At 45.5% G+C, this 25,949-nt stretch overlaps 1 protein-coding gene across 3 annotated transcripts; it reads right to left on the bottom strand.

Moving 5' to 3' along the window:
* Positions 1-6,524: 6,524 nt before the first annotated feature.
* On the bottom strand, positions 6,525-22,176 carry LOC104675316 (putative killer cell immunoglobulin-like receptor-like protein KIR3DX1). Of its 3 annotated transcripts, XM_030913744.1 has the most exons (10): positions 22,032-22,176; positions 21,414-21,493; positions 17,637-17,784; positions 14,158-14,227; positions 13,897-13,932; positions 12,819-13,097; positions 11,341-11,646; positions 9,637-9,936; positions 8,928-8,978; positions 6,525-7,065 (listed from the first exon to the last, which is right to left on the bottom strand). In XM_030913744.1, exons 3-10 carry the CDS (start codon positions 17,763-17,765, stop codon positions 6,893-6,895), a joined length of 1,344 nt encoding a protein of 447 aa, XP_030769604.1. In that variant the 5' UTR covers positions 17,766-17,784; positions 21,414-21,493; positions 22,032-22,176; the 3' UTR covers positions 6,525-6,892. The 3 variants fall into 3 exon arrangements, with proteins under 3 accessions (XP_030769604.1, XP_010378132.2, XP_030769605.1); XM_030913745.1 differs by lacking the exons at positions 6,525-7,065; positions 21,414-21,493 and adding an exon at positions 8,300-8,366; XM_010379830.2 differs by lacking the exons at positions 17,637-17,784; positions 21,414-21,493.
* Positions 22,177-25,949: the final 3,773 nt, after the last annotated feature.

Below are 25,949 nucleotides of genomic sequence, written 5' to 3'. Positions count from 1 at the left end.
GTTGAATAAATGCTGTGATACAAATATCTGTACCTGAAAGCAAATGTATCACCTATGAGAAATAATTTTTACAAATCAGTGACGCCATTTATTAAACACTGTGCTATGTTTCATAAAATGTGTTGTAATTGATTGACTTGGAAGTGAGATTTGCAAAGTTCAAGACCTCAGTAGCAGACAGTTTCCTTCCGAGCCAACACACGGGACAAATAGCCACTTGAAAATACGAAGCATGCATTGGTTAAAAATGAGGAGAACTTGTTAATTTGACGTTGCTAAATGTACTTCACGGTGTTTATGGGTTTCTTGCCAGGAAGGCAGCTCAGCAGTGTTTACACACTGGAATGAGGCCAACAACTTTGTGAATTAAACTGTTTTAATCCGGTGCAATTTTTACACAGTACAAATTAAAGTTCTAGGAAGTAAGCGTACACTGGACTGTGAGAACAAGACACAGCACAATTAACAGCAGAGGGGCCACGGCCTTTGAAGAGGGAAAATTTGAACACTGATAACTTTAAAAGTTTGGCTTGTGAAGGTCAGGGTTAAATGTACATACATTTCCAAACGTTCCGTGAAACTGGAAATTTTTAATTTTATGTTAAAAATGTGATTCTGTGCTTTTTATTTATTTATTTATTTATTTATTTATTTTTTTTTTTTTTTTTTTTTTTTTTTTTTTTTTGAGACGGAGTCTCGCTCTATCGCCCAGGCTGGAGTGCAGTGGCTGGATCTCAGCTCACTGCAAGCTCCGCCTCCCAGGTTTATGCCATTCTCCTGCCTCAGCCTCCCGAGTAGCTGGGACTATAGGCACCCGCCACCTCGCCCGGCTAGTTTTTTGTATTTTTTAGTAGAGACGGGGTTTCACGGTATTAGCCAGGATGGTCTCGATTTCCTGACCTCGTGATCCACCCGTCTCGGCCTCCCAAAGTGCTGGGATTACAGGCTTGAGCCACCTCGCCCGGCGATTCTGTGCTTTTTAAAGCAGTGTTGAGAACTATAAATAATTACAGCAGTTAATTTGGGATTTTGACGTGGGGCATATTTTGATTATGGATTCAATGCCTAAATTCACAACTCTTCACTAAAACAAACTCAACTAAATATTGAATGCATGTGATACATTACATGCTAATTCGTGTATCTTTAAACAATTTCCCTTCATGAATAATTTCCTGAAGGAACCACATCATCTGTAGATTTTAGGTACATCAAGCAAATTTTCCGGAAGTGTTACCCAAACAATAAATACAAATAGTCGATTGATTAGATAAAGAAACAAGCCTCTTGCAGGCAAGAGCCAGTGGTGTGTTTCATGTCCCATTCATTATGATTTAGAAGATTCTATTCACTTGAAGTATATTTAAAGAGATTTTGTAGCCTAATCTGCTGACAGGCTTATGGATTCTTCTGGAGAAACACATTAAAGAGTAAATTCAGAAGGTCAGAAATAAGCCACACCTAAATTTTTCAAATATGGATCCTGGACAAACAAGCTAGACCCTATCTACTCCTTTGCATTCTCTTTTTCAAAAATTCCAATTTTAAAAATATTGGATGTTCTTGATCTGTCTTCATATGACTGTACCCTGGCTGATTATTTTTTAAATATGTATATATTTCCATCCTTTTTTAAATAATTTCTGCAAGCATGCCTCTCTCTGTTTCCAGCCACAGTTACTTTATCTTTTCTATATTTTAATGTGCTTCCACTTACTTAATACCTTTCTTGTAAATTCACGAATTTCTTTTCACTTTTACCTACTTTTAACATCATTAACATGAGGGAAATAACTCTTCTAACCTATATAATGTTTTTAAGTTTTTGGTGTTTTAAGGCATTTGGTGTTTTAAGGCATTATCTTTGACTATCTCATATTTGTATCACTTTCACTTTCTGAATAATTCCCCTTCTTATACACAAAAATTTTATTAGGGTATACTTATGCTTTACTTTTTCTTTACATAGCCATGACAGTTTAAATTCTGATTAATCCTCATTGTTAAGAGGAATGAGCTCCTTCCTCAATACTAACAGGAATTAGGCAGCACCTTGAATTCTGGTCATCTCTTATCTTCAGTTGGTGGAGGGAAGTCAACACATCCCAATAAACCTCCAGTTTCTTCTGCCCACTGGACAATTTCTTCTGCAGTTTTGCCATCTTGGAGGAAGGCAAAATCTGCACATGAAATAGCCTCTTCCGTCAGAAGCTCTGTGAGCTATCGTCACCATGCTGTACCTTAGGTCTCTAGAACCTTTTCATCCCGCATGACCAAACTTCGCAGCATTTGGCCAACATGTCCTCATTTACCACGCTCAAAACCCGCCTGACTAGAGTGTAAAAAGACTGTATTGCATACATGAAATTTGCTAGGAGGGTGTGTCTTATATGTTGTCACCACATTAAAAAAAAATGAAGACAAAAATGATAAGCCTGTGAGGGGAAAGATGCTTTTTTGTTAGTTTGATTGTGGTAATTATTTCACATACATCAAAATGTCATATTCCAACCACCAAATATGTACAATTTGTATATGTCAATAAAGCTTGAAAGTATTTGTTACAATCATTGTCATTCTCCTCTTTTCTTAAAATAATAAAGACATTTAATGTCTCATTTCACAAAAAGTTTTGAGGCAGGCAGTGCCAGTGCTGTCCCAGCAACCCAGTGACACTGGGGTTCTGGGTTGTGGGGTTTGGGGATGGTATCCCTGGGATTTCCTAGGCCATCATCATATCTTTTTATAATCAATGATATTTTGTTTTAAGTTCCAGAGTACATGACCAGGACATGCAGGTTTGTGACACAGCTAAACTAAACATATGCCATGGTGGTCTGCTGCACCTACAAACCCATCGCCACATAGCCTGTGGACAATTTCTTTGCCTTGGACAATTTCTCCCACTTGGAATGGGAACATCTGCCCAGTGTCTGTACTTCTATTGTATCTTGGAAGTAGCTAACATGTTTGTAATTTCACAGGCTCATACGGGGAAGAGACTTGCTTTGTCTCAGAGGAGACTTTGGACTTGGAGTTGTGAGTTCATGCTGAAATGAGCTGAGACTTTGGGGAACTGTTGGGAAGGCATGATTGGTTTTGAAATGTGAGAAGGACATGAGATTTGGGAGGGGCAAGGGGCCAAATGATATGATTTGGCTATGTCCCCTCCCAAATCTCATCTCAAATTTTTCCCATGTATTGGAGGAGGGCCCGATGAGAGATGATTGGATCATGGGGGCAGATTTCTCCCTTGCTGTTCTCGTGATCGTGCGTTCTCACAAGAGCTGGTGGTTTGAAAGTGTGACATGTCTCCCCTGGTTCTCTCTTTGTCCTGCAACAATGAGAAGATCTCTGCTTCCCCTTCAACTTCCGCCATGACAGTAAGTTTCCTGAGGCCTCCCAGGCATCCTTCCTGTTAAGTCTGGAACTGTGAGTCAATTAAACCTCTCTTCTTCATAAATTACCCAGTCTCAGTCTCAGGTAGTTCTTTAGGGCAGTGTAAAAATGAACTAATACACCATGGTTTTTGTTTTGTTTTGTTTTAGTTTTTGTTGTTTTTGTTTGTGTGTGTGTTTGTTTTCTTTTTTTGAGACGGAGTCTCCTGGCTGGAGCAGCATGGCACGATCTCAGCTCACCGCAACCTCTGCCTCCCAGGTTCAAGCAATCCTCCTGCCTCAGCCTCCCGAGTGTCTGGTATTATAGGCTCGCGCCACTACACCCAGCTAATTTTTTGTATCTTTAGTAGAGACGGGGTTCTGCCATGTTGCGCAGGCTGGTCTCAAACTCCTGACCTCAGGTGATCACCCGCCTCTTCCTCCCAAAGTGCTGCATTTACAGGTCCATGTTCTACCACCTAGATAAAAGTATCACACGTCTTTGTCTGTGGTTTTCACTGTTAATCTGTGTCGTTGAAGGTGATCACACATATCCACTCTATTTTCTATTGTTTTGTCTACTTCAGTCACTGTCAAAAGGATGAACTGGAGTTTAAAAATATATCATTAGTCAGGACACAGCTGAGAGGTCAGGAGGAGGCATTGAGGACACATTCATCTGTAGGAGTTCTAACATACTTAAAATTTCTTCCACAGTGGATAAACACCATTGTTTTCTTTTTGCCTCTAGGGAAAGTGAATTCGAATTTGTTACAAAATGTTATTGAAATGGTAGCACCACACTGAAGTGTAAATGATCTTATTGTGTAAGTGTAAATGATTCTATTCTATTAAATAGAAGAAACATGCTATCGGTGAGATGCACCGTGAAGGGGTGGCCTGCCCCTCCACACCTGTGGGTATATCTCGTCAGGTGGGACGAGAGACTGAGAAAAGAAGTAAGACACAGAGACAAAGTGTAGAGAAATAACAGTGGGCCCAGGAGACCGGCACTCAGCATACCAAGGACCTGCACCGGCACCGGTCTCTGAGTTCCCTCAGGTTTTATTGATTATCATTTTCACTATCTCAGCAAGAGGAATGCTGTGGAAAAGCAGGGCGATAATAGGAAGGTCAGCAAGAAGACATGTGAGCAAAAGAATCTGTGTCATAATTAAGTTCAAGGGGAGGTACTATGCCTGGATGTGCACGTCGGCCAGATTTATGTTTCTCTCCGCCCAAACATCTCAGCGGAGTAAAGAATAACAGCAGCATTGCTGCCAACATGTCTCACCTCCCGCCACAGGGCGGTTTTTCTCCTGTCTCAGAATTGAACAAATGTACAATCGGGTTTTATACCGAGACATTCAGTTCCCAGGACCAGGCAGAAGACAGTGGCCTTCCTCTATCTCAACTGCAAGAGGCCTTCCTCTTTTACTAATCCTCCTCAGCACAGACCATTTACGGGTGTTGGGCTGGAGAATGGTCAGGTCTTTCTCATCCCACAAGGTCATACTTCTGACTATCACATGGGGAGAAACCTTGGACAATACCGGGCTTTCCAAGGCAGAGGTCCCTGCGGCTTTCTGCAGTGCATTGTGTCCCTGGTTTACTAAGACTAGAGAATGGCAATGACTTTTACCGAGCATACTGCTTGTAGACATCTTATTAACAAGGCACATCCTGCACAGCCCTAAATCCCTTAAACCTTGATTCCATACAACACATGTTTTTGTGAGCTCAAAGCTGGGTCAAAGTGGCTGGGGCAAAGTTACAGATTAACAAAGCAAAGCAACTGTTCAGGGTACAGGTCAGAATGAAATTTCTTACGTCTTCCCTTTCTACATAGACACAGGAACAGTCTGATCTCTCTTTCTTCCCCCTTCAGCACCACAGCTGGCTTATATTCACTTGCAAAAGACAATTCTATTCTCCACTTTGCAAATCAGCATTAGGGTCATTTACACGGCCACTTTGGAGTTGGCCATGAATAGAGTATTGACACCAAATAAAGAGGCAAATGCCACGAGTCAGAGTTTTTTAACAGTATTTTTTTTTTTCATAGAATTGGTTCACTAGTGCACTCTGGATACCCTCAAGTAGAAGTCGACATTGAAATTTATGGTATCTCTGTACCATTTGACCCAGTCATCCCATTACTGGGGATATACCCAAAGGATTATAAATCATGCTGCTATAAAGACACATGCACACGTATGTTCATTGCAGCACTATTCACAATAGCAAAGACTTGGAATCAACCCAAATGTCCATCAGTGACAGACTGGATTAAGAAAATGTGGCACATATACACCACAGAATACTATGCAGCCATAAAAAAGGATGAGTTCGTGTCCTTTATAGGGACATGGATGCAGCTGGAAACCATCATTCTCAGCAAACTATCGCAAGAACAGAAAACCAAATACCGCATGTTCTCACTCACAGGTGGGAATTGAACAATGAGATCACTTGGACACAAGGTGGGGAACATCACACACCGGGTCCTATTGCAGGGATAGCATTAGGAGATATACCTAATGTAAATGATGAGTTAATGGGTGCGGCACACCAACATGGCACATGTATACATATGTAACAAACCTGCACATTGTGCACATGTACCCTAGAACTTAAAGCATAATAATAATAATTTAAAAAAAGAAATTTATGGTATTTCTGAAGAAACTGTGCCAAGTGTCAGCTGATGGAGACAGAAGTGTTGGAGGATTCCCAAGAGAGTTTTAGCAAATTATTATGGACTACTTAGTTCCAAACTTATTTTCACCCACTTACTCCATCATGTGAACCATATTCTGCGTCTTGAGCTGACGAGACAGAGCTCAGTAGCACAGATGAGGGAATATCTTAATGAAAAGTTAGTAAAAATGAGGCCCAATGTGGTGGCTCATGCCTGGAATCCCAGCACTTTGGGAGGCCGAGGCCGGCAGATCACGAGATCAGGAGATTGAGACCATCCTGGCTAACTGGGTGAAACCCCATCTCTACTAAAAATACAAAAAAATTGCCGGGCGTGGTGGCACAAGCCTGTAATCCCAGATACTTCAGAGGCCGAGGCAGGAGAATCGCTTGAACCCGGGAGGCGGAGGTTGCAGTGAGCCGAGACCACGCCACTGCAGTCCTGCCTGGGGGACAGAGCGAGACTCTATCTAAATAATAGTAACAATAATAATAATAAAAATAAAAGTGCATTACAAGAAGACCAGAGCATGGAGTTTATATCTGTGTGGGTCCACACCTGCTGTGAGCGATGTACCTTCATTTTATAAGGTAAGCATATCGAGAGGGAAGTCAAAGAAAGTCAGTGACAGTGGGAAGGGAAGACATCAGAATTGAATTGAGGAAGAGTTTTGAACGAGAGATCTCAAACCTGAGGCCATTTCTTTCATTCCATATTCTCAGCAGACAGTTCACCCAGCATACGATGACAATTTCTGACAAATTCCTTCCAAAGCCTCTGGGATTAGGAGATTGGATTCCAAGCCTCTATTGTTCTAAATGGTGAACGGTTTTCTCTTGTGTTCCTCTTCTTCTTGCGTTTGGGTTTTTTTTTTTTTTTTTCTGACTGTGCAAGACTCCAGTAGCAGGACTCCAATGACCACCAGGACCAAGACAGCCACGCCCATCCTGATAAGATTCCCTGCTGTGTAATCCTGGGGGTGTGAGCCTAGGAATAGTGCACAAAGATGTCACCAAAGGTGTGAAGGTCAAACTCATCCTAAAGTCCCTGGATGTCCACTCCAGTCACCCACATCCCCCTGAGTGGTCATAGCCTCTCAGCCTCATCCATAGCTGAGAACATCTCTGTATTGAGCAGCTTTGCATTCTGACGGGTTCTGTAATGATCTCAGGATATGAGCTGCCCCTGAGAACCACAGAAAGAGGGGGAATGTGAGGAAACATAGGGGTGATCACGCTATTCTCTAATACTCAATATGTCTCTAAAATCAGCTAATTACTTGAGAGAAGCATGCCCAATATCACACCATTCGTAAAATTTAGACACAGAGAAGAGAATTTGGAGCTGCAGGTTTTCTGAATAGCAGGAAAATACAAGAGAACAGACTGGAGTTGCCAGTTACCCTTCCTTTGCTTCGCCCCAGATATTACTTTCTCATCTCTGGCTCATAATTACGCATTTCCATCCCATTTTGTTAATCTATTAACCTGATTGACCTGTTTTAATCAAATAAATGGAATAGTATGTACAACACATTAAGCATTTTTGTCTCTAGGATCCAAGAATACTACGATTAGTATAAGCAATTACTCAGTTTGCATTCAAGATAGGGAGGCTGACAAGAAGCAACTGAAAAGGATAAATGATAAAAGCAAATACTTAGATGGATACATGGAGAAAATGCAAATATATATATTATGTAATATATACATATATATGTAATATATACACACACACATATATATATTACACTCTATCAATTTTACAAAAGTCATGCCAGAACACCAGCTCTTTGGGGAAGAAAATAGAGAATATTGTATACGAGTTTATTTAAAAGATGTTTTGGAAAATGACAGGACCAGGCTCAGAACGTGGTGTTCCTGAAAATTGGGACAAAACTTTCTCTTTCTTGGTCTCCTCCACACAATGGCCACCGTTACTTGCAGAGACTGGATATATCCCTAGTGGACTGACGTTCCCAGATGGGTGCATTCCTGCACCTCCTTTCCCAGAGAGACACTGGCACGGAAGTTCAGCACTGTTGGATCCCTTTGGTTTTCTGGATACAAGGCTGCCTTGGATACGTAAGAGAACGAATCCCCAAATGTGGATAGAATTGTGTCCATGTGCTCAAGCTAAAGAGTGTCTGGATCAGCTCAACTAAAGTTCATGATTCTCAGGGAATGCCTCAACCATCCTGAGCCCCAAACGCTCTTTCCTCCTCCTATAGTGGGGTCGATTCCATTCGTTTCTAGGTTGCCTCTTTGCAAGCCTGTAGGATCAGCACCCTGGACAGGGGTGAGGGAGGACTTTACTCTTCTCTCCTTCCTCAGCTTGGCCGGCTCCCTTCAAGAATTTCCTTTCTCACCGACCACCCAACCAGCACCAATGACCACAGTGCTGGGGACTTGAACCCCCCTCCCTTCATTCCAAGTTCCCCTCCAGCTGCTCAGGAAACAGCCACTTCCATAAAGATTTCAGGTGGAGGCCGGGCGCGGTGGCTCACGCCTGTAATCCCAGCACTTTGGGAGGCCGAGACGGGTGGATCACGAGGTCAGGAGATCGAGACCATCCTGGCTAACACGGTGAAACCCCGTCTCTACTAAAATTACAAAAAACTAGCCGGGCGAGGTGGCGGGTGCCTGTAGTCCCAGCTACTCGGGAGGCTGAGGCAGGAGAATGGCGTAAACCCGGGAGGCAGAGCTTGCAGTGAGCTGAGATCCGGCCACTGCACTCCAGCCTGGGTGACAGAGCGAGACTCCGTCTCAAAAAAAAAAGGATTTCAGGTGGAGAAGGAGACTTCTGTCTCCCCAGGAATTCACAAATTACGTGAAGAATTCTCTGCTCACCAGTTTCAGGGCTTGATTCCATGGGTGTCGGGCAAGTACCCTCAGAGATTCCTAGGAAAAAAGACAGAGAATGGGTGTACAAGCGTCGTTCCTCGCCACACTGAAGCAGAACCATTCTATGTGGAGTGTCTGTCTCTTGCCCACAGCCTACTCTGTCATTCACCTAATGACTAATGCGGGTCCTGAGGTCTCTTGTCAGAATCCTTTGAGAACAGACTTTCTCCCCTAGACGTGACAGGGGACAGAGGGCTCAGAGATGCCTGTTCATGTCAAGAGACCTTATCTACAACGGGGTCATAAATATCTGCATTCACCAAAGGGGAAATCTCTCTGGGGCTGAGAGGTCAGGAGGAGCTCCTGGAAAATGAATAAGGGCAAAGGGCTGGTGCAACCTCTGATGTCCCCAAACCTTATCTGGCCTCACCTCCTCCTGTGCTTGTCCTGATGCAATTCTTCATTCACCTGAACTCATAGGACCCCAAAGTGAGCCTCTACATAGGATGTGGAGAAGAGGGTGGAGGTGCCCTGTCTCCAATCATGTACCCTGATTGCACTGGTCATTCTCAGCCTCTCTTTTTCTCATTGTATTTCTCACTGCTTCATTTTGTCCAGAACCCCTCAAATCTCCTGATCTCCAGCAGGACACCCCTCAGATAGAGCTCCAGGGTATAGCTGGCACCAGAACATGCAGCAGGCGTGGGCTCCTCACCTGTGACAGGAACGTGCAGTGGGTCACTGGGGGCTGACCACTCATAGGGAGACTCATTGAAAGCACCATAGCATCTGTAGCTCCCAACAGAGGTTGGGGACACAAAGCACAGAGGAAGGTCGACCTGGAATATTCCATTGTGGCTCTGCCCTCCACTGAGCCAGTGACCATGGGCCTCCTGCTTCCTGGATAGATGATACTTGTCAAATGGGATCTTTGAGCTGCAGAACAAGGTCACTGTATCTCCCGAGCCCACCATGGTGTTCTCTCGGGTGATGAGAGAGGGCTTTTTGTATTGTCCTGTAAGAAAAAGAGACTTTGGTTACTTATTTTGCACCATATTCTCAGTAGACCATTCACCCCATATATGATGGTAATTTCCTTCCAAAGCCCTCTGGGATCAGCAGATTTGATGCCAAGCCTCTATTGTTCTAAATGGTGCATGGTTTTCTCTCGTGTTCCTCTTCCTCCTACATTTTGGGTTTTTTTTTTTTCTGACCGTGCCAGACTCCAGTAGCAGGAATCCAAGGGCCACCAGGACCAAGACGGCCATGCCCATCCCGATGAGATTCCCTGCTGTGTAATCCTGGGGATGTGAGCCTAGGAAAGTGGACAAAGATGTCACCAAAGCAGTGAAGGCCAAACTCATTCTAAAGTCCCTGGATGTCCACTTGGGCCACCCACATCCCCCTGAGTCATCATAAGGCGTTTACAACAAAAGCCTTCTCCACACTACTCTTAGTGTTGGGAAAAAATCTATTTTCTTATGTTAGGAGCAAACTCCATACGTCCGCTAGTGCTGTCTCAATCTGTATTCTCTCTATGATCCTGATTCGATGAGTGTGCGTGCCTTTTTAAACCCTCCTCTTTCCATTGCTTCTCCCTTGCTTTTGACTCTATCTTTAAGGCTTACTGTGCCCAGACAGCATATGAGATGTGGGGTCCTCCTGGAACATGAAAATAACTCTCTGCTTGGAAACCCTCAGGAAACATGGTGCTGACTTAGATTCCCCGACCTGGAGATATGAGGTTAGAGTCCCAACGCTGTGTGTTGAAAAGTGAAAAAATCTCCATAGAATCTGAAATACCCTCACAGACGAATACTGCAGAACCAGTAGCCGTGGTTCCACACCCCAAGGTGCTAGACTTGACTGCTTGTAGGAGAGGTTGGAAGTGGCCTCTGCTCCCTCTTTGGGCAGAAGGACATATTAAACCCCTTTGTGGAGAAACACCTCAAAGTCCCAACCTCCACTCAGATCCTCCGGGAGCTTCGCTGGTGGGCGGTGAAGGTGGGAGTTTGTGGTGTGTCCCTGCGTCTCATGGCAGAGGAACAGGGCTGCAGGTTCCAGGTGGGGAACCAACTCCAAAATGCAACTCAGTGCCTGAGCTGAAGGAAAGCAGCCCCTTGTTGAGGTTTGCGAATCTCTCTCAGTATCTGTTTCACGTTCTCTGTCACGGTCTCTGCCAGTGGCAAAGTGTCTCTGCCACATTGAGGTGTGGTTGTAACTTGTTTTCTTTTTAACTATCACACGTTCTCTGTTTCTCCCTCTTTCCTTCATCCCCTCCCCTGGCCCTCTAATAAGTTACTTGGTGTTTCTGTGTTCCGGCATTTTTCTTCCTTTACTGGCGGTTTGATCAACAACCACATCACCCCAGGGAGTTTCCAGGGCACCAAAAGACCACGGACGGTCCAGCCACACTCACCTGTGATCACAATGTCCAGGGGGTCACTGGGAGCCGACCACATGTAGCGGGAGTGATTGAAAGAACCACAGCATCTGTAGGCTCCTACATGGGCAGGCGTTACAGGACCCATGGAAAAGACAGCCTTCGAGAGGTGGTGCCCAGCCTGGATCACCTTACCATACTGCTGGGAATGCTGTGTGTTCCCCTCTTTGTATAAGATAAATTCATCAAATGCCAGTTCTGAGTGACAGCACAGTCTCACCCTGGCTCCTGCATGCACCAGGGAGCTTGGGTGCGCTGAGATGGAGGGTTTTGTGAACAAGCCTGGGAGCAGAGACAGAGGAGTTCACATGAGTCTCCTTCCTCACCCCTCGCCTGAGACCTCAGGGTGAAGCTCTCCCTTGTCACCCCCAAAGCCCGTCGGCATCCTTCCTGTTGGTGTGCGTGCATTGTGCATGCATGTTCTCTCTGCGTGGATCCCCATTGTCTGACTTGAAGCCATAGGAGATGTGTGGTTCTCCTAGAAAATGGGAATTACTCTGTGCTTTGAGAACCTTCAGAAAACACTGCTGGACTTAGGTTCCCTGGCATGGGACTGTGAGGTTATGACCCTCACTATTTTTCAATTCTGTGTGTTGAAAAATACAAGAATCTCTGGAGGATCAGAAGAAATCTCACAGGGTCACACTGAAGGAAACAACTGGTTTTTTGCCCCAGAACCCAAGAGGTTAGACGTGACTACTTGTTGGGGAGGGTGGAAGTAACTCCTTTTCCCTATTTAGGCAGAAGAACATGGTAAACTCCTTTGCTGAGCAGCTCCTCACAGTCCCAGTCTCCACTCAGGTCCTCCAGGAGCTTCTGTAGCCTGGATCTCCCTACCTCACACCAACCTGCTTCCCCGCCTCTTGGTGGAAAGACTCAACCTCTTCTCTGTTCCTTCTGAGCTCCTTGAATGTGAGACTCACTCCACACTTTCCCTTCCTGACTGTACAGGATGAGTCTCTAACTCCCCGTAACATCCATGAGACAGAAGGGATAAGTGTCAGGAGACCGGGAAGGAGGACGAGAGGAATGGGTGCATTTCCCAGTCCATGTCCCACTGAGTCACTGGACTCATCTCACAAGGAAAGTGTCATTTCCCCAAGGCTCTGGCTCCTTCAAGGCGGGGTAATGACTTCCCTGAGGGAAACACTGGTTCTGGGGTCAGGCAACATGGCTCCTCCCTGGACCCATCCTGCTGGAGTTGGTACCAGCACCTTGTGTATGCTACTCCCCAGGCAGATTCTCCCGCTGCTCGGCCTCGGCTTCCTCCCTCCTCCTCCTCCACCTGCGTACCTGATTCCTCACAGGAAATGCCCTCTCTTTAAATTCTCAGGATGGCTTCTGTGTCCACAGTTAGTGCATGACTAGCAATCCTACAATGACTCTGGCTTCACTCGGTGTGGACTCTGGGGAGGGCCATCTGGTGGAGATGGGGCGGGCTGGACTTCTCCTACCTGTGACCACAATCTTCAGGGATTTGCTGTGAGCTGACCGTATTGTGGTGTGGTTGTAAGATCCAGAACATCTGTAGGTCCCTGCGTGTCCTGGGGTCACAGGGCCGATGGTGACGTTGTTGGAAAGGCCGGTGTGCAGCTCATGGTCCCGGGTCCCAGATCTTTTGAATATTGTGAATATGACAAACTGAAGATGGGAATGACAGGACAGAGTCACACGTCCTCCTAGGGGAACCACGGGGCTCGGCCAGGCTGACAGGGAGAACTTGTCGTAACCACCTGGAAGAGAAGGAGGCACAGCCTAGGGAGAAATGTGGAGGCCCCCGTCTCCCACTGTCCTTGGGGGCGTTGCTTTCTTCACATTGCTCTGGTTTGCCCTGTAACGGCTGGGGTCGCCTGATGCCCTGGGATACCTGGTAGTGAGCCAGGGACACAGCCCATCCCAGCGTGGACATGGAAGGTCTCCCCAGAACAGCAATTCTAGTTGGCATGATGATAAAATATTGAGCCAAGTTATTCCTAATTTTTTTCTACAACAACAGCAATCTATGCAATAGGAGAGAAGGAGGAAATCTACCAGATTCCGGCAATACAAAAAAAAAAAATCACACATGAACTCATTTAAACAATTCACTGCACAGGTACCTGCCACTGCGCCCATGAGTGCTCTTGCCTGCTGACCAGTTCCTTCTCAGGCTCCAGCAGCAGGAGAGCCTTTTAGCTCATGGGTGGATGGAGAATCTGAGTTCCTTCATATGCTCAGACAGTTCCGTGGAGCCCAGCACTGGGTCCTCACCTCCCGACAGACAATGCTCTAATCCATCCCCAGGCACCCCAGATTTTGAACATCGCAGGCTCCTTCGGGAGACTGGCTGAGCCCAAGGGGGTGTCTACAAAGGGTCTCCAGAACAAAATGGAGCCTGGGGTTTCCAGAGTCCCCCTTCCTGTGTTCCCAGGGCTCTCTGCAAAGCCCTCCCCACATCATCTGCCTCTGCCCGATTCCATGTTCACCCTCCCTGCCTGGGAGAACCGTTTGTGTTTGGGCAACACGGTATCCTCGGACTGGGGTAGGACTCACCCGCATGTGTGCAGATCCTGGTAGGCAGGCAGATTCCTGGAAGGAAAACCACATCAGAGATAACCTGTCCCCCTGTGAATTCTGCCCTCACTGTAACCAGGCCTCATGTTGGACATTGGCCACGTCAGCTCAACCTGGACTCAGTGGATGAACCTGACTCCCCACAGGCTCTCACCCGCAGCCTGGGTAGTGGAGAGGAGAGGTCTTCCAGAGAGCATGATTTCTTCCTACCTCTGCCCTCCTTTCTCTTCCAGGACTTACCCAGACACAGGAGGGTGATGAGTTTGGGAGCCATGGCGCCACGTGTGTCGGGCAGGACACAGGGGTCGAGCTAAATTGGAAAACAAACAGGATATGGTTACCATGGCCCCAATTTGATGGTTTGCAGAGTTTGAAGGTTTTCCACCACACAGGAAGATGACCCGTTCTTGCCCTAAATAGAGTGGGTGCTGTGAAAAATGTTCAAACAATACTTTTTGTTCAACACAGCCCCCAGCAAAGGCCAGACCTGACCCCATCATTGATCAGTCCTGAATATCCAAATGTCTATGTTCCTGTCTATTCTAATATCGTACTGCCTTTTTTTTTTTGAGAACTATGTGTGACTCCATTTATATTATGCAATATTCCCATGTCAAATTAACAAGCATGCATTGATAATGTTGTAAAATGGTTGTAGAAACAAAAAAGGAAATGCTTATGCTGTTATTTTTCAAAACTGAAAATTAATGGCAAATTGGGAACTATTTTCAGTTTCTGAAATTTTCCTGTCAAGCTTCAAGAAGTTTACCACAACAAAAACATTGATTCTGCATTATTAACAAAATTCAGCGTGCTCTAGGTTTTGGAGTTTTATCTAAAATCCTTCTTTTTTTTTATTTTTAGACGGAGTCTCACCCTGTCGCCCAGGCTGGAGTGCAATGGCACGATCTCAGCAACCTCTGCCTCCCAGGTTCAAGCAATTCTCCTGCTCCCGCCTCCTGAGTAGCTGGGATTACAGGAGTGCACTACCACGTCCAGGTAATTTTTTGTATCTTTAGTAGAGACGGGGTTTCACCATGTCGGCCAGGGTCGTCTCAAACTCCTAACCTCATGATTCGCCCTCCTCAGCCTCCCAAAGTGCTGGGATTAGAGGCATGAGTCACCGCACCCAACCTTGAAATCCTTCTTTGACTCATAGGCTCAGATGTCTGTCTTTGTATTCTGACAAGTCCAAGAGTATATTTATATACACATACATATATAAAATACAAATAATATCTATGTGTATGTAATGCTCAACATTCTTTCCACAAGCCAGTGTATATTATTAAAAAAATTAACAAGATTTTATCAAGAAAAGACCCTGTAAAATCACCAGGGAGGGCCAGGTGCAGTGGCTCACGCCTGTAATCCTAGCACTTTGGGAGGCTGAGGCGGGCAGATCACGAGGTCAGGAGTTGGAGGCCAGCCTGGCCAAGAGACCAGCCTGGCCAACATGGTGAAACCCCATCTCTACTAAAAATACAAAAATTACTTAGGCGTGGTGGCAGCCGCCTGTAATCCCAGCTACTCAGGAGGCTGAGGCAGGAAAATTGCTTGAACACGGGAAGCAGAAGTTGCAGTGAGCTGAGATCGTGCCATTGCACTCCAGCCTGGGCAACAGAGTGAGACTCTGACCCCCAGAAAAAAATAAAATCACCACAGAAAAGGACACCAGGAAATTCACAAGGTATGACCAGTCTCTCACCTGTCCCTGAACTTCCCACCTTACTTAATAACAAAAATTCTGTAACTCAGGTTCATCTATTCTTTGCTTTATTTATCAATATAACATATATTGACAAATATATATATATTATAAATACATATATATAAAGTTTTAAATGTAGAGCTAAGGGAACATTTGCTTTTGTCTTTTTGTTTTTGAAATTCTATTGCTAGGCCCGCAGTATTTTACATCGCTCTTGTTTATTTACTGACAGATGTAATTGGAGTATACTGACTGCTTTTTCCTCAGTGTATTAATCCTTTTTGCCTTATTGATGTATGTTTTCTTTTTTTTTTTTTTTTTTTGAGACGGAGTCTCGCTATCACCCAGGCTGGAGTGCAGTGGCCGGATCTCAGCTCACTGCAAGCTCCGCCTCCCGGGTTCACGCCATTCTCCTGCCTCAGCCTCCGGAGTAGCCGGGACTACAGGCGCCCGCCACCTCGCCCGGCTAGTTTTTTGTATTTTTTAGTAGAGACGGGGTTTCACCAGGTTAGCCAGGTTGGTCTCGATCTCCTGACCTTGTGATCTGCCCGTCTCGGCCTCCCAAAGTGCTGGGATTACAGGCTTGAGCCACCGCGCCCGGCCTGATGTATGTTTTCATTAGTCATTTTGCTTCCAAGAGCAACGCTGCCCTGAACGTCATTGCATGTGTTAAAAAATATATTTAATTATTAGATAAATAATTAACTCTTGCAGGCAAGAACCAGTGGCATCTTTGACATCCCATTACTTGTAATTACTTGTAACACTGGGTTGTGTTGGTGTCCTGGATTGAGTTAGGCAAGAGTACACACCCTGGAGTGGAATTTCCGGGCATGGGTCCTGTCAAGATGGAAATAAGCTAAATGAAAACACATTCTTTCCAGAGTGATGGCCCCATTTACCCTCAGCAAGTATTGTCAGACTCTGTTATTTTTCCCACTACCCAGGGGAAAGAGCATAAATTTGATGTTAATATTTAAGTAGTTATTTTATACAAAGAGATATTAAATCAATGTTGTGATTGATTGATTGATTGATTGAGATCAAGTCTCACTCTGTCACCCAGGCTGGAGTGCAGTGGTGAGATCTTGGCTCACTGCAACCTCCACCTCCTGAGTTCAAGCAATTCTCCTGCCTCGGCCTCCCAAGTAGCTGGGACTACAGGCGCCCGCCACCATGCCTGGCTAATTTTTTTTTTTTTTAATTTCTAGTAGAGACAGGATTTCACCATGTTGGTTAGACTGACCTCAGGTGATCCACCCACCTCAGCCTCCCAAAGTGCCAGCATTACAGGTGTGAGCCACTGTGCCCGGCCTGTAAATTTAATTTCAAAGAAAGTTAAGCGTACACTGTGCTGGTGAGAAAAAGACACAGTGTAATTAATAGTGAAAGGGGCCATGGCCTTGAAGAAGAAAATTTTGAACTTCTCTGATAACTTTAAAAGCTTGGCATGGCTGGACGCAGTGGCTCACGCCTGTAATCCCAGCACTTTGGGAGGCCAAGGCGGGTGGATCACCTGAGGTCAGGAGTTCGAGACCAGCCTGACCAACATGGAGAAACTCAGTCTCTACTACAAAAAAAAATACAAAATTAGCTGGGCTTGGTGGCACATGCCTGTAATCCCAGCTACTCGGGAGGCTGAGGCAGGAGAATCACTTGAACCCAAGTTCAAGCTGAGATGGAGCCATTGCACTCCAGCCTGTGCAACAAGAGTGAAACTCCATCTCAAAAAAGAGAAAAAGAAAAAAAAAAAAGCTTGGCACTTGAAGATGAGGGTAAAATGTATATAAATTTCAAAACACTCAGTAACTGGGAAAGTTTAATCTTTATATTAAAGGATGTAATTGTGTAGTTTTTAATGCAGTGTTGAGAACTATAATTATAGGTGTTAATTTGGGGATTTAACATGGGGCATATTTTGATTACTGAATTCAATGCATGAATTGGCAACTCTTCACTACAATAATACATTAAATATTGAGTTTAAATTGTTTCTAGAAGGACTCACATGATCTGGGGACAATAATAAGCTACATGTACACGGAGTACATGTGGCAATGAGAAATAAAGAAGACTGTGTGACATGACCTGGAACACAGCACGCAGGTGTGCAAAGGGGTGGACCCACAGTTGCCATGTGGGATGTAGCCTCGTGCCTACAAGTGAGAAAAGAAGGAGGTCTAGTCAAGGGAAGTCAGTATTGGTAGAGAGAAAAAGTATCACAGTTTCATGGTCCTCTACAGAAATACCCAGACGGGGTCCCTGTACTCAAGCATCGATTTCTTGCTTTAGAAATGACCAGAAGTGCAGAAGCTCTTTAGTTTAACTAGATCCTATTTGTCAATTTTGGCTTTTGTTGCCGTTGTTTTTGGTGTTTTAGACATGAAGTCCTTGCCCATGCCTATGTCCTGAATGGTATTACCTAGGTTTTCTTCTAGGGTTTTTATGGTATTAGGTCTAACATTTAAGTCTCTAATCCATAACATGGCACAAGTAGACATATGTAACAAACCTGCACATTATGCACATGTACCCTAGAACTTAAAGTACAATTAAAAAAAAAAGTTATCAACATTAAATGTAATGCAGACATACAACTTCTTCTACCTGAATTTATTAATCAAAAAGCTTATGTATATTTAAGATTGTAAAAGTATAAATTCAACCTGAGAATAATATGTAAAATGAATAAATAAATTTCTTGATGTATGTCAAACATACCAATAAAATAAAAAAATAAAAAAAAAAAAGAAATGACCAGAAGACAAATCAGATAGCATAGCACCCAAACTTTCTTGCAGAACCCCTTGGGATTATCACATTTGTTTCTAAGGCTCTACCACTCTGAATGGTGCATTGTTCTCTCTGGAACTTTCCTCCTGGCTGCATTTTGGGGCTTTGGCTAGCTGAGTCAAACCCAAAATATCCAAACCCTAAGGACTGGACTGGGCGCAGTGGCTCACACCTGCTGGAGCACTTCTGGATCTTAAATACAATGATATCTGGGGCCACAGCACCCTGAGTGACAAAAGACAGTGATTCGTGAGAAACAAAACCAAACGAGCTAAGTCCTAAATCTGTCTCAGATTATCACCCGGAGAGAATTCCTAGGTTGTAACACAGAAATGGGGACAGCGATAAAATTCCTGAGTTGGTGATATGAAACAGAAAATCCAGGGACAGCAAGGCAGCTGGAGTTCAGAGGACAGAGTCTTAGAGAGAAGAGAGCTGCACAGGAAGAATGTGGAGACCTTCAGAGGGTCCCACTGCATGTCATGTGCTCAGATCAAGACATGCATGTCAGAAAATTATCTTAGACTGGGGAAAGAATCACTCAATAGGATTAGATAGAAGAGTGTCTAGGTCTTACACAAGGCTGGGAATAGGGTCTGTTCCCACTGGGTATATTAAAACCTCACTGGAGGGTTTCCATGGAACATGGGCATGGTGTACAGGGTATACAAAAGGGTGCTGCCCTGGCGTTAAGGAATAATTCCTTCTAGATTAAACACAGCTCTTGTTTGGTCTGTTGAACACAATCTGTAAGAGGATCAAACTATCTCCAGGTACCTTATCTGAGTTCCAGCACAAGGTTCAATAGTATTTATAAAAATACTAAAATATTCAGCAACTGAAACAGTAAAAAAGAAAAAACCACACACAATATCTGTCATGCAATCAAATCTTACCAGGCATACAATAAAGAAAAGAAACAGAAAACACAGTAAGGAGAAAAGTCAGTCCATGGAAACTGAATGGGAACATAGACAGGAGCATCTTAAAACAGTTATAACCACTTGCTATAGTTTCAAAAAGATGTGTAAATAAACGGAAAATATAAAGAGTTATAAGTGGAACTTTCAAAGATGAAAATTGTAGACTATATATATTATATATATATATAAAATCTGGATGAGATTGCTGGCAGGTTAGACTCTGAAGATAAAAGAATAGTGAACTAGCCAGGGGTGGTGGCTCACGCCTGTAATCTCAGCACTTTGGGAGGCCGAGGCAGGCTGATCATGAGGTCAGGAGTTTGAGACCAGCCTGGCCAACATGGAAAATGGAAAATCAATGGTGACCTATGAAAAAACTTCAAGCCATGGGGCTTACACAACGTTGGAGTCCCCAGAGAAGAAATAATAATAGGAAAAAACGTTTGAAGATATAATGGCCAAAAGTTTTTCACATGTGATAAAAACGCTAAGCCCATGTGGATCCCGGCCTCTCTTTGGAGAAATGGGATTTGAAGAGTCCCAGAACTGGCTCAAGGGCTGAAACAGAGTAAGGAATTGTGATTTTGCAAAGAGCGGATGTGAGTCAGTGACCAAAAAAATGAAGAACTGACACATGCCACAACATGGCCGCCCTTTGAAATGTGTTCACTGAAAGCATCAGGCACAAAATGGCACATATTGTGTGATTCTGTTTATGTGTAACACCCGCAAGAGGTAAACCCATACAGACAGGAAGTATGCTAGTAGCTGCCAGGAACTGAGCAGAGGGGCCAGAAATAGAGAGTGACTGCAGGGCCACAAATAGAGAGTGACTGCTTCATGGATACAGGACTCCCTTTCTTAGAAGAAAATATCTTGAAATAAGATACGTGTGGTGTTTACACAGCATTGTGTATGTCCTCAACACCAGCAAATGTGTACTTTACAATGTGTAATGGTCCATTGTATGTTATGGGAATTTAGCTCAATTGAGAAAGACAGGAAAAAGAGAAATGGTTCCCTATAAATTCCTTCCTCCAGAAGAAGTTGCACTGCGGTCCAGGGTGTGTTTGTGTGAGGTACGATTCCCACCAGGTTAGGAGTCCCACCCAAGTCCCACAGTGCCCAGGCCTTGGCCCCGTGATGAAATGTACAAATAGTGATGTGGCTTCAGAGAATGACATCCAGGATGAGCATCGGGATTCCTGCATTCTATAAGCCTTTGCAGTCCCCTGCCATTCCTCTCAGAGTGAAACACTGCTTCTCATTGACCTCTCCAGCAAGGACAGAGGATCTTGGGGGGGGGCTTCCAATTCCACCCCAAGGCTCATGGCTTAATCTGGTCATTGCAACTCCACCAGATTGAAACCCTGATAAAAAGCTTGAAAGGAGGCCGGGGAGGCCGGGCGCGGTGGCTCAAGCCTGTAATCCCAGCACTTTGGGAGGCCGAGATGGGTGGATCACGAGGTCAGGAGATCGAGACCATCCTGGCTAACACGGTGAAACCCCGTCTCTACTAAAAAAATACAAAAAACTAGCCGGGCGAGGTGGCGGGCGCCTGTAGTCCCAGCTACTCGGGAGGTTGAGGCAGGAGAATGGCGTAAACCCGGGAGGCGGAGCTTGCAGTGAGCTGAGATCCGGCCACTGTACTCCAGCCTGGGCGGCAGAGCGAGACTCCGTCTCAAAAAAAAAAAAAAGAAAGGAGGCTGGGGGCAGTGGCTCACGCCTGTAATCCCAGCACTTTGGGAGACCAGGGCAGGTGGATCATGAGGTCAAGAGATTGAGACCATCCTCGTCAGGACGGTGAAACCTCATCTCTATTAAAAATACAAAAAAAAAAAAAAAAAAATTAGCCAGGCGTGGTGGTGCGTGCCTGTAGTCCCAGCTACTTGGGAGGCTGAGGCAGGAGAATCGCTTGAACCCGGGAGGTGGAGGACGCAGTGAGTCAAGATCGCGCCACTGCACTCCAGCCTGGCCACAGAGTGAGACTCTGTCTCCAAAAAAAAAAGGCTTGAAAGGAGAGATCATCATCATCTTTCTACAATGAGGAGAATGGTGAGGGATGTTACCTGCTGAAGCTCGACTGTCCGTGATATGGCCTCCGTGTCTTACGCTGAAACCTGGGAATTTCCTCCAGTGTTTGCTCTCGCTAAAAGCGTGGAGGCAGAATCCACAGCATCAGATCCAGAGTTCCAGGCAGTGGGAGGAGAGGTAGTGAGGAGGTAGAAATGAATCAGAGGTGTTCAAGGAGAAGAACGAAGAGAAGGTGCTGCTAATTCTAGAACTAAGGAAGTCAGACGGAGGAAGTGTTTGGGAGGAACAAAACCACACACTCAGGCCCAGAGGGAGGCTCTGCTTTCTCTGAGGCCAGTTGTCCATCTTAGAAACATCTCCCCTGCCTGCTTCTTCTCCTGGGGTCATCCATCCCATGATGACCCCATGGGCTCCTCCACTGAACCAAGGCAGAGGCTGGAGCCGCCCTCAGTTCCTCACGCTCTTCTGCTCCACACACAGTGAACAAATCCAAACAGCTCTTTCCCCCAGTCCCTCCTCACCCACGTCCCCCGGCCCATCCCCACAGTCAAAGCTTAGCTGAAGACCGAAGACGTCTTGTCTGTGTCACATCAGCCTCCTCCCAGCCCACTACTCCAGACTGACGTCTGTTATTCTCACAGCCCCAAGCTTACCTGTCTCCGGCCCTGATCAAAATCCTTCCACAGGTCTGCATCTTCCTCCAAATAAGACACAAGCCTCCCTGTTTGACGTTCATATTACTGATGACCACGACTGAGCTAAACTCTCCAGCCCCAGAAAACAGCTCTTGCCTTCAGAGCAAACTCAGCACGGAAAACCACCTGCTCCTCCCCAGACACACACACACCCTGAGATAGTAACACATTTGTAGGCCAGGCACAGTGGCTCGCGCCTGTAATCCCCGCACTTTGGGAGGCCAAGGTGGATCACCAGGTCAGGAGTTCGAGACCAGCCTGGCCAATATGATGAAACCCTGTCTCTACTAAAAAAAAAATACAAAAATTAGCTGGGTGTGGTGATGTGCACCTGAAGTCCCAGCTATTTGGGAGGCTGAAGCAGGAGAATCACTTGAACCCGGGAGACAGAGGTTGCAGTGAGCCGAGATCACGCCACTGAACTCCAACCTGGGCCACAGAGCGAGACTCCGTCTAAAAAAAAAAAAAAAAAAATTGTGTCTTCTCACTGTCAGCTCCTTAAGACAATTTGAGCCTAGAAAACATGTTTCCACCTCCTAACTACGACAAAGGCAAAGAAATCTTCCTGTCTCATCCCACTGTACTGTGAATGCATTTATGACATAGACATCTCGTAAGAGTTTCACGATCAATCTACATAAAACTCTATAGTACTGATGAGCATGTCATGTATGGGACAGATTTCTGCTGAAGTTTTATTACTGTTTACTGCTTATTAGCAATACAGTCCTCCTACCATTTATTCCCTATACATTTGTGGGAGTTTTTTTGTTTTGTTTTGTTTTGTTTTTTGGGATGGGGTTTTGTTCTTGTTGCCCAGGCTGGAGTGTGATGGTGCGATCTCGGCTCACCGCAGCCTCTGCCTCCCAGATTTGAGCAATTCTCCTGCCTCAGCGTCCTGATTAGCTGGGACAACAGGTGAGAACCACCATGACCAGCTAATTTTGTATTTTTGGTAGACTGGTCTTCACCATGTTGGCCAGGCTGGTACTGAACTCCTGACCTCAAGCAATCCACCTGCCTCAACCTCCCAAAGTGCTGGGATGACAAGCACGAGCCGCTGGGCCCGGGACAGTCGTGAGTCTCTTAAAACAGCAATTTAGCTGGGCGAGGTGGCAGGCGCCTGTAATCCCAGCTACTTGGGATGCTGAGGCAGGAGAATCTCTTGAACCCAGAAGGCGGAGGCTGCAGTGAGCCAAGATCACACCATTGCACTCCAGCCTGGGCAACAGAGTGAGACTCTGTCTCTAAAGACAAACAGACAAACAAAAAATAGCAACATATTTATACATTTCTTTGCTTAAAATTTACCCAAAGCCTTGTAATTAAAATCCAATACTATGTGCAGTTTACCCAAGACCCTGAGTGAGCAGGTCCTCAGATTCTCTGAATCACTCTCAGTTCTGAGAACAGACCACGCTCTGCCTGGTCAAGGATGCCCACCCTTCCCCTCTCTGGCAGTGCCCACGATTCAGGCCTTGGTCCCTCCAGCTCCAGAAAGTCCCTACACTGTGTCTCAGGTCGCTCGAAGTTCACCTGCTCACCTACTATGGAACCTCATCGTTTCCTCTCTTCCGCCTTCCTTATAATCTGACACAACGGCAGCTGAATTAGCCAGCATCAGAGTATTTGTTGTGTATCTTCATCACCCTGAGTTCGACGAGGGAAATATGCTTGAATGTTATTCTAGGTTCTTCAGAGAAAGAGAATTTCTGGAATACACACACACACACACACACACACACAGAGAGATCATTTAAGAAATTGGCTCAGACAGTTTTGAAGGCTGAGTAGTCTCTAGATCTGCAGCTGGCAAACTGGAGACCAGGGAGAGTCGCAGGTGTAAGTTCAAGTCTGAGTCCAAAGCTGAAGGCTGGAGAAAATCAATGTTCCAGCTGATGGACAATTGTTTTTATGTTCAAAATGTTCATAGCAGTTTTATTCATAATAGCACGAAACTAAAAACAACCAGATGCCTATCAACAGTTGAATGAATAAACAACTGGTTTTTTTTCTTTTTCTCTCTTTCTTTTTTTTTATTGCTGTTGTTGAGACAAAGTCTCGCTCTGTCACCCGGACTGGAGTGCAGTGGTGCGATCTCAGCTCACTGCAACCTCCGCCTCCCAGGTTCAAGGGATTCTCCTGTCTCAGCCTTGCGAATAACTGGGATTGCAGGTGTGTGCCACCACGCCCGGCTAACTTTTTGTATCTTTAGTAGAGATGGGGTTTCACCCTGTTGGCCAGGATGGTCTTGAACTCCTGACCTTGCAATCCACCTACCTTGGACTCCCAAAGTGCTGGGATTACAGGTGTGAGCCACTGCACCCAGCCTTCTTATTTTTAATTTTATTTTTCCGTAAGTTAGTGAGACACATATACAATTTTATGATGAATTGGTTCCTGAGGTTATCAAGACTGATAATTCTGAAAGTCTGCATTTGGCAAACTGGAGGCCAAAGAATAGTGAGGTAGAAGTTCCAGTCCGAGCTTGAGACAGGCTAGAAAAGACCAACATCCCAGCTGAACTGGTGAGACAGAGCTCACTCAGACTTCTTCAGCTTTTCAGTCCTGTTCAGTTTTTCTATGGCTTGGATGAGCCTCATCCACACCGTGGAAGGCAAACTACATCACTCAGTCCAGTGATACAAATCTCCTCCAGGAACACTCAGGCACAGCACAGTTTAACCAGATATCTGGCACGTGAATCCGTCAAGTTGATGTAAAATTAACCACATCACATCAATGGATATTTAGAGCCTGGAGCTCTGCCCGGCACATGGTAAATCCTCAATACATTGCACTGCCTGGCTGATGGGGGGATGAAGACGATTTGCATTCACAGAAGCTGGGAAAGCGGAAGTTGCACGCCCCCGGACTAATTCTTTCCTGAATTCCTCCACTTCCCTATAATCTGACACAGGAAAAACTGGATTAGCCATCATCGGAATATTTGTTGTGTGTCTCCATTAACAGAGTTCTTACGTTGTGGTTCCCAGATCACACGGCCTGCATGAAATGCAGAGTCAAGGCCGGGCGCGGTGACTCACGCCTGTAATCCCAGTACTTTGGGAAGCCGGGGTGGGTGGATCACCTGATGTCAGGAGTTCAAGACCAGCCTGATCAACGTGGAGTAAACGTCTAAAACCCTGTAGTAAAAACCCTGTCTTTATTAAAAATAGAAAACTTAGCCTGGCATGGTGCTGCATGCCTGTAATCCCAGCTACTCAGGAGGCGGAGGCAGGAGAATTGGTTGAACCTAGGAGGTGGAGGTGGCAGTGAGCCGAGATCGTGCTATTGCACTCCAGCCTGGGTGACGAGAGTGAAACTCCTGTCTCAAAAAGGAAGGCAGGAAGGAAGGAAGGAAGGAAGGAAGGAAGGAAGGAAGGAAGGAAGGAAAGAAGAAGAAAGAAAGAAAGAAAGAAGAAGAAAGAAAGAAGAAAGAAGAAAGAAAGAAAGAAAGAAAGAAAGAAAGAAGGAGGGAGAGGAGGAGGAGGAGGGAATGGAATGGAGTGAGGGAGTGAGGGGGAGGGATGGATGTCAGGGAGCTTTAGGCGGGGGAGGTTTGAGGGGGGGATTTTCTGTTTTGTTGGAGTGTCTTTCTTCTGTCTTTCTTACCGCTTCCCCACCCCGCCCTCCCGCCCCCTCCTCACCCCACTACCCTCCCGCCCTCCCCACCATCCCTCAGCCCTCCCCCCTCCCGCCCACCCCTCCCTGTTTTCTTTACTTGCTTTTGTCGGGATGCTTTCTTTCTCTTATTTAGGGAAGATTTTCTTTTCTTGCTTTTTGTCGTTTCTTGGCTTTCGTTGCCAATAGGCCTTCTTCCCTCCTCCCTCGCCTCCCTCCCTCCCTCCCCGCCCTCCCACCCTCACAGAACCC

Source organism: Rhinopithecus roxellana, chromosome 12 (assembly GCF_007565055.1).
Source record: "Rhinopithecus roxellana isolate Shanxi Qingling chromosome 12, ASM756505v1, whole genome shotgun sequence".
NCBI classification, from domain to species: Eukaryota; Metazoa; Chordata; class Mammalia; order Primates; family Cercopithecidae; genus Rhinopithecus; species Rhinopithecus roxellana.
Note: the sequence above shows the minus strand (reverse complement) of the source record. Positions and strands in the feature narration are given on the sequence as shown.

Coding starts and splice junctions, on each gene's coding strand:
- LOC104675316 (XM_030913744.1), bottom strand. CDS start 17,765: ATGGCAACTGTGGGTCCACCCCTTTGCACACCTGCGTGCTGTGTTCCA. Junction 13,098..13,896: donor CAGGATCTGCACACATGCGG/GTGAGTCCTACC, acceptor CTTCTCTTCCAG/GTGGTTACGACAAGTTCTCC. Junction 7,066..8,927: donor GGAATCAAGCCCTGAAACTG/GTGAGCAGAGAA, acceptor CACTATTCCTAG/GCTCACACCCCCAGGATTAC.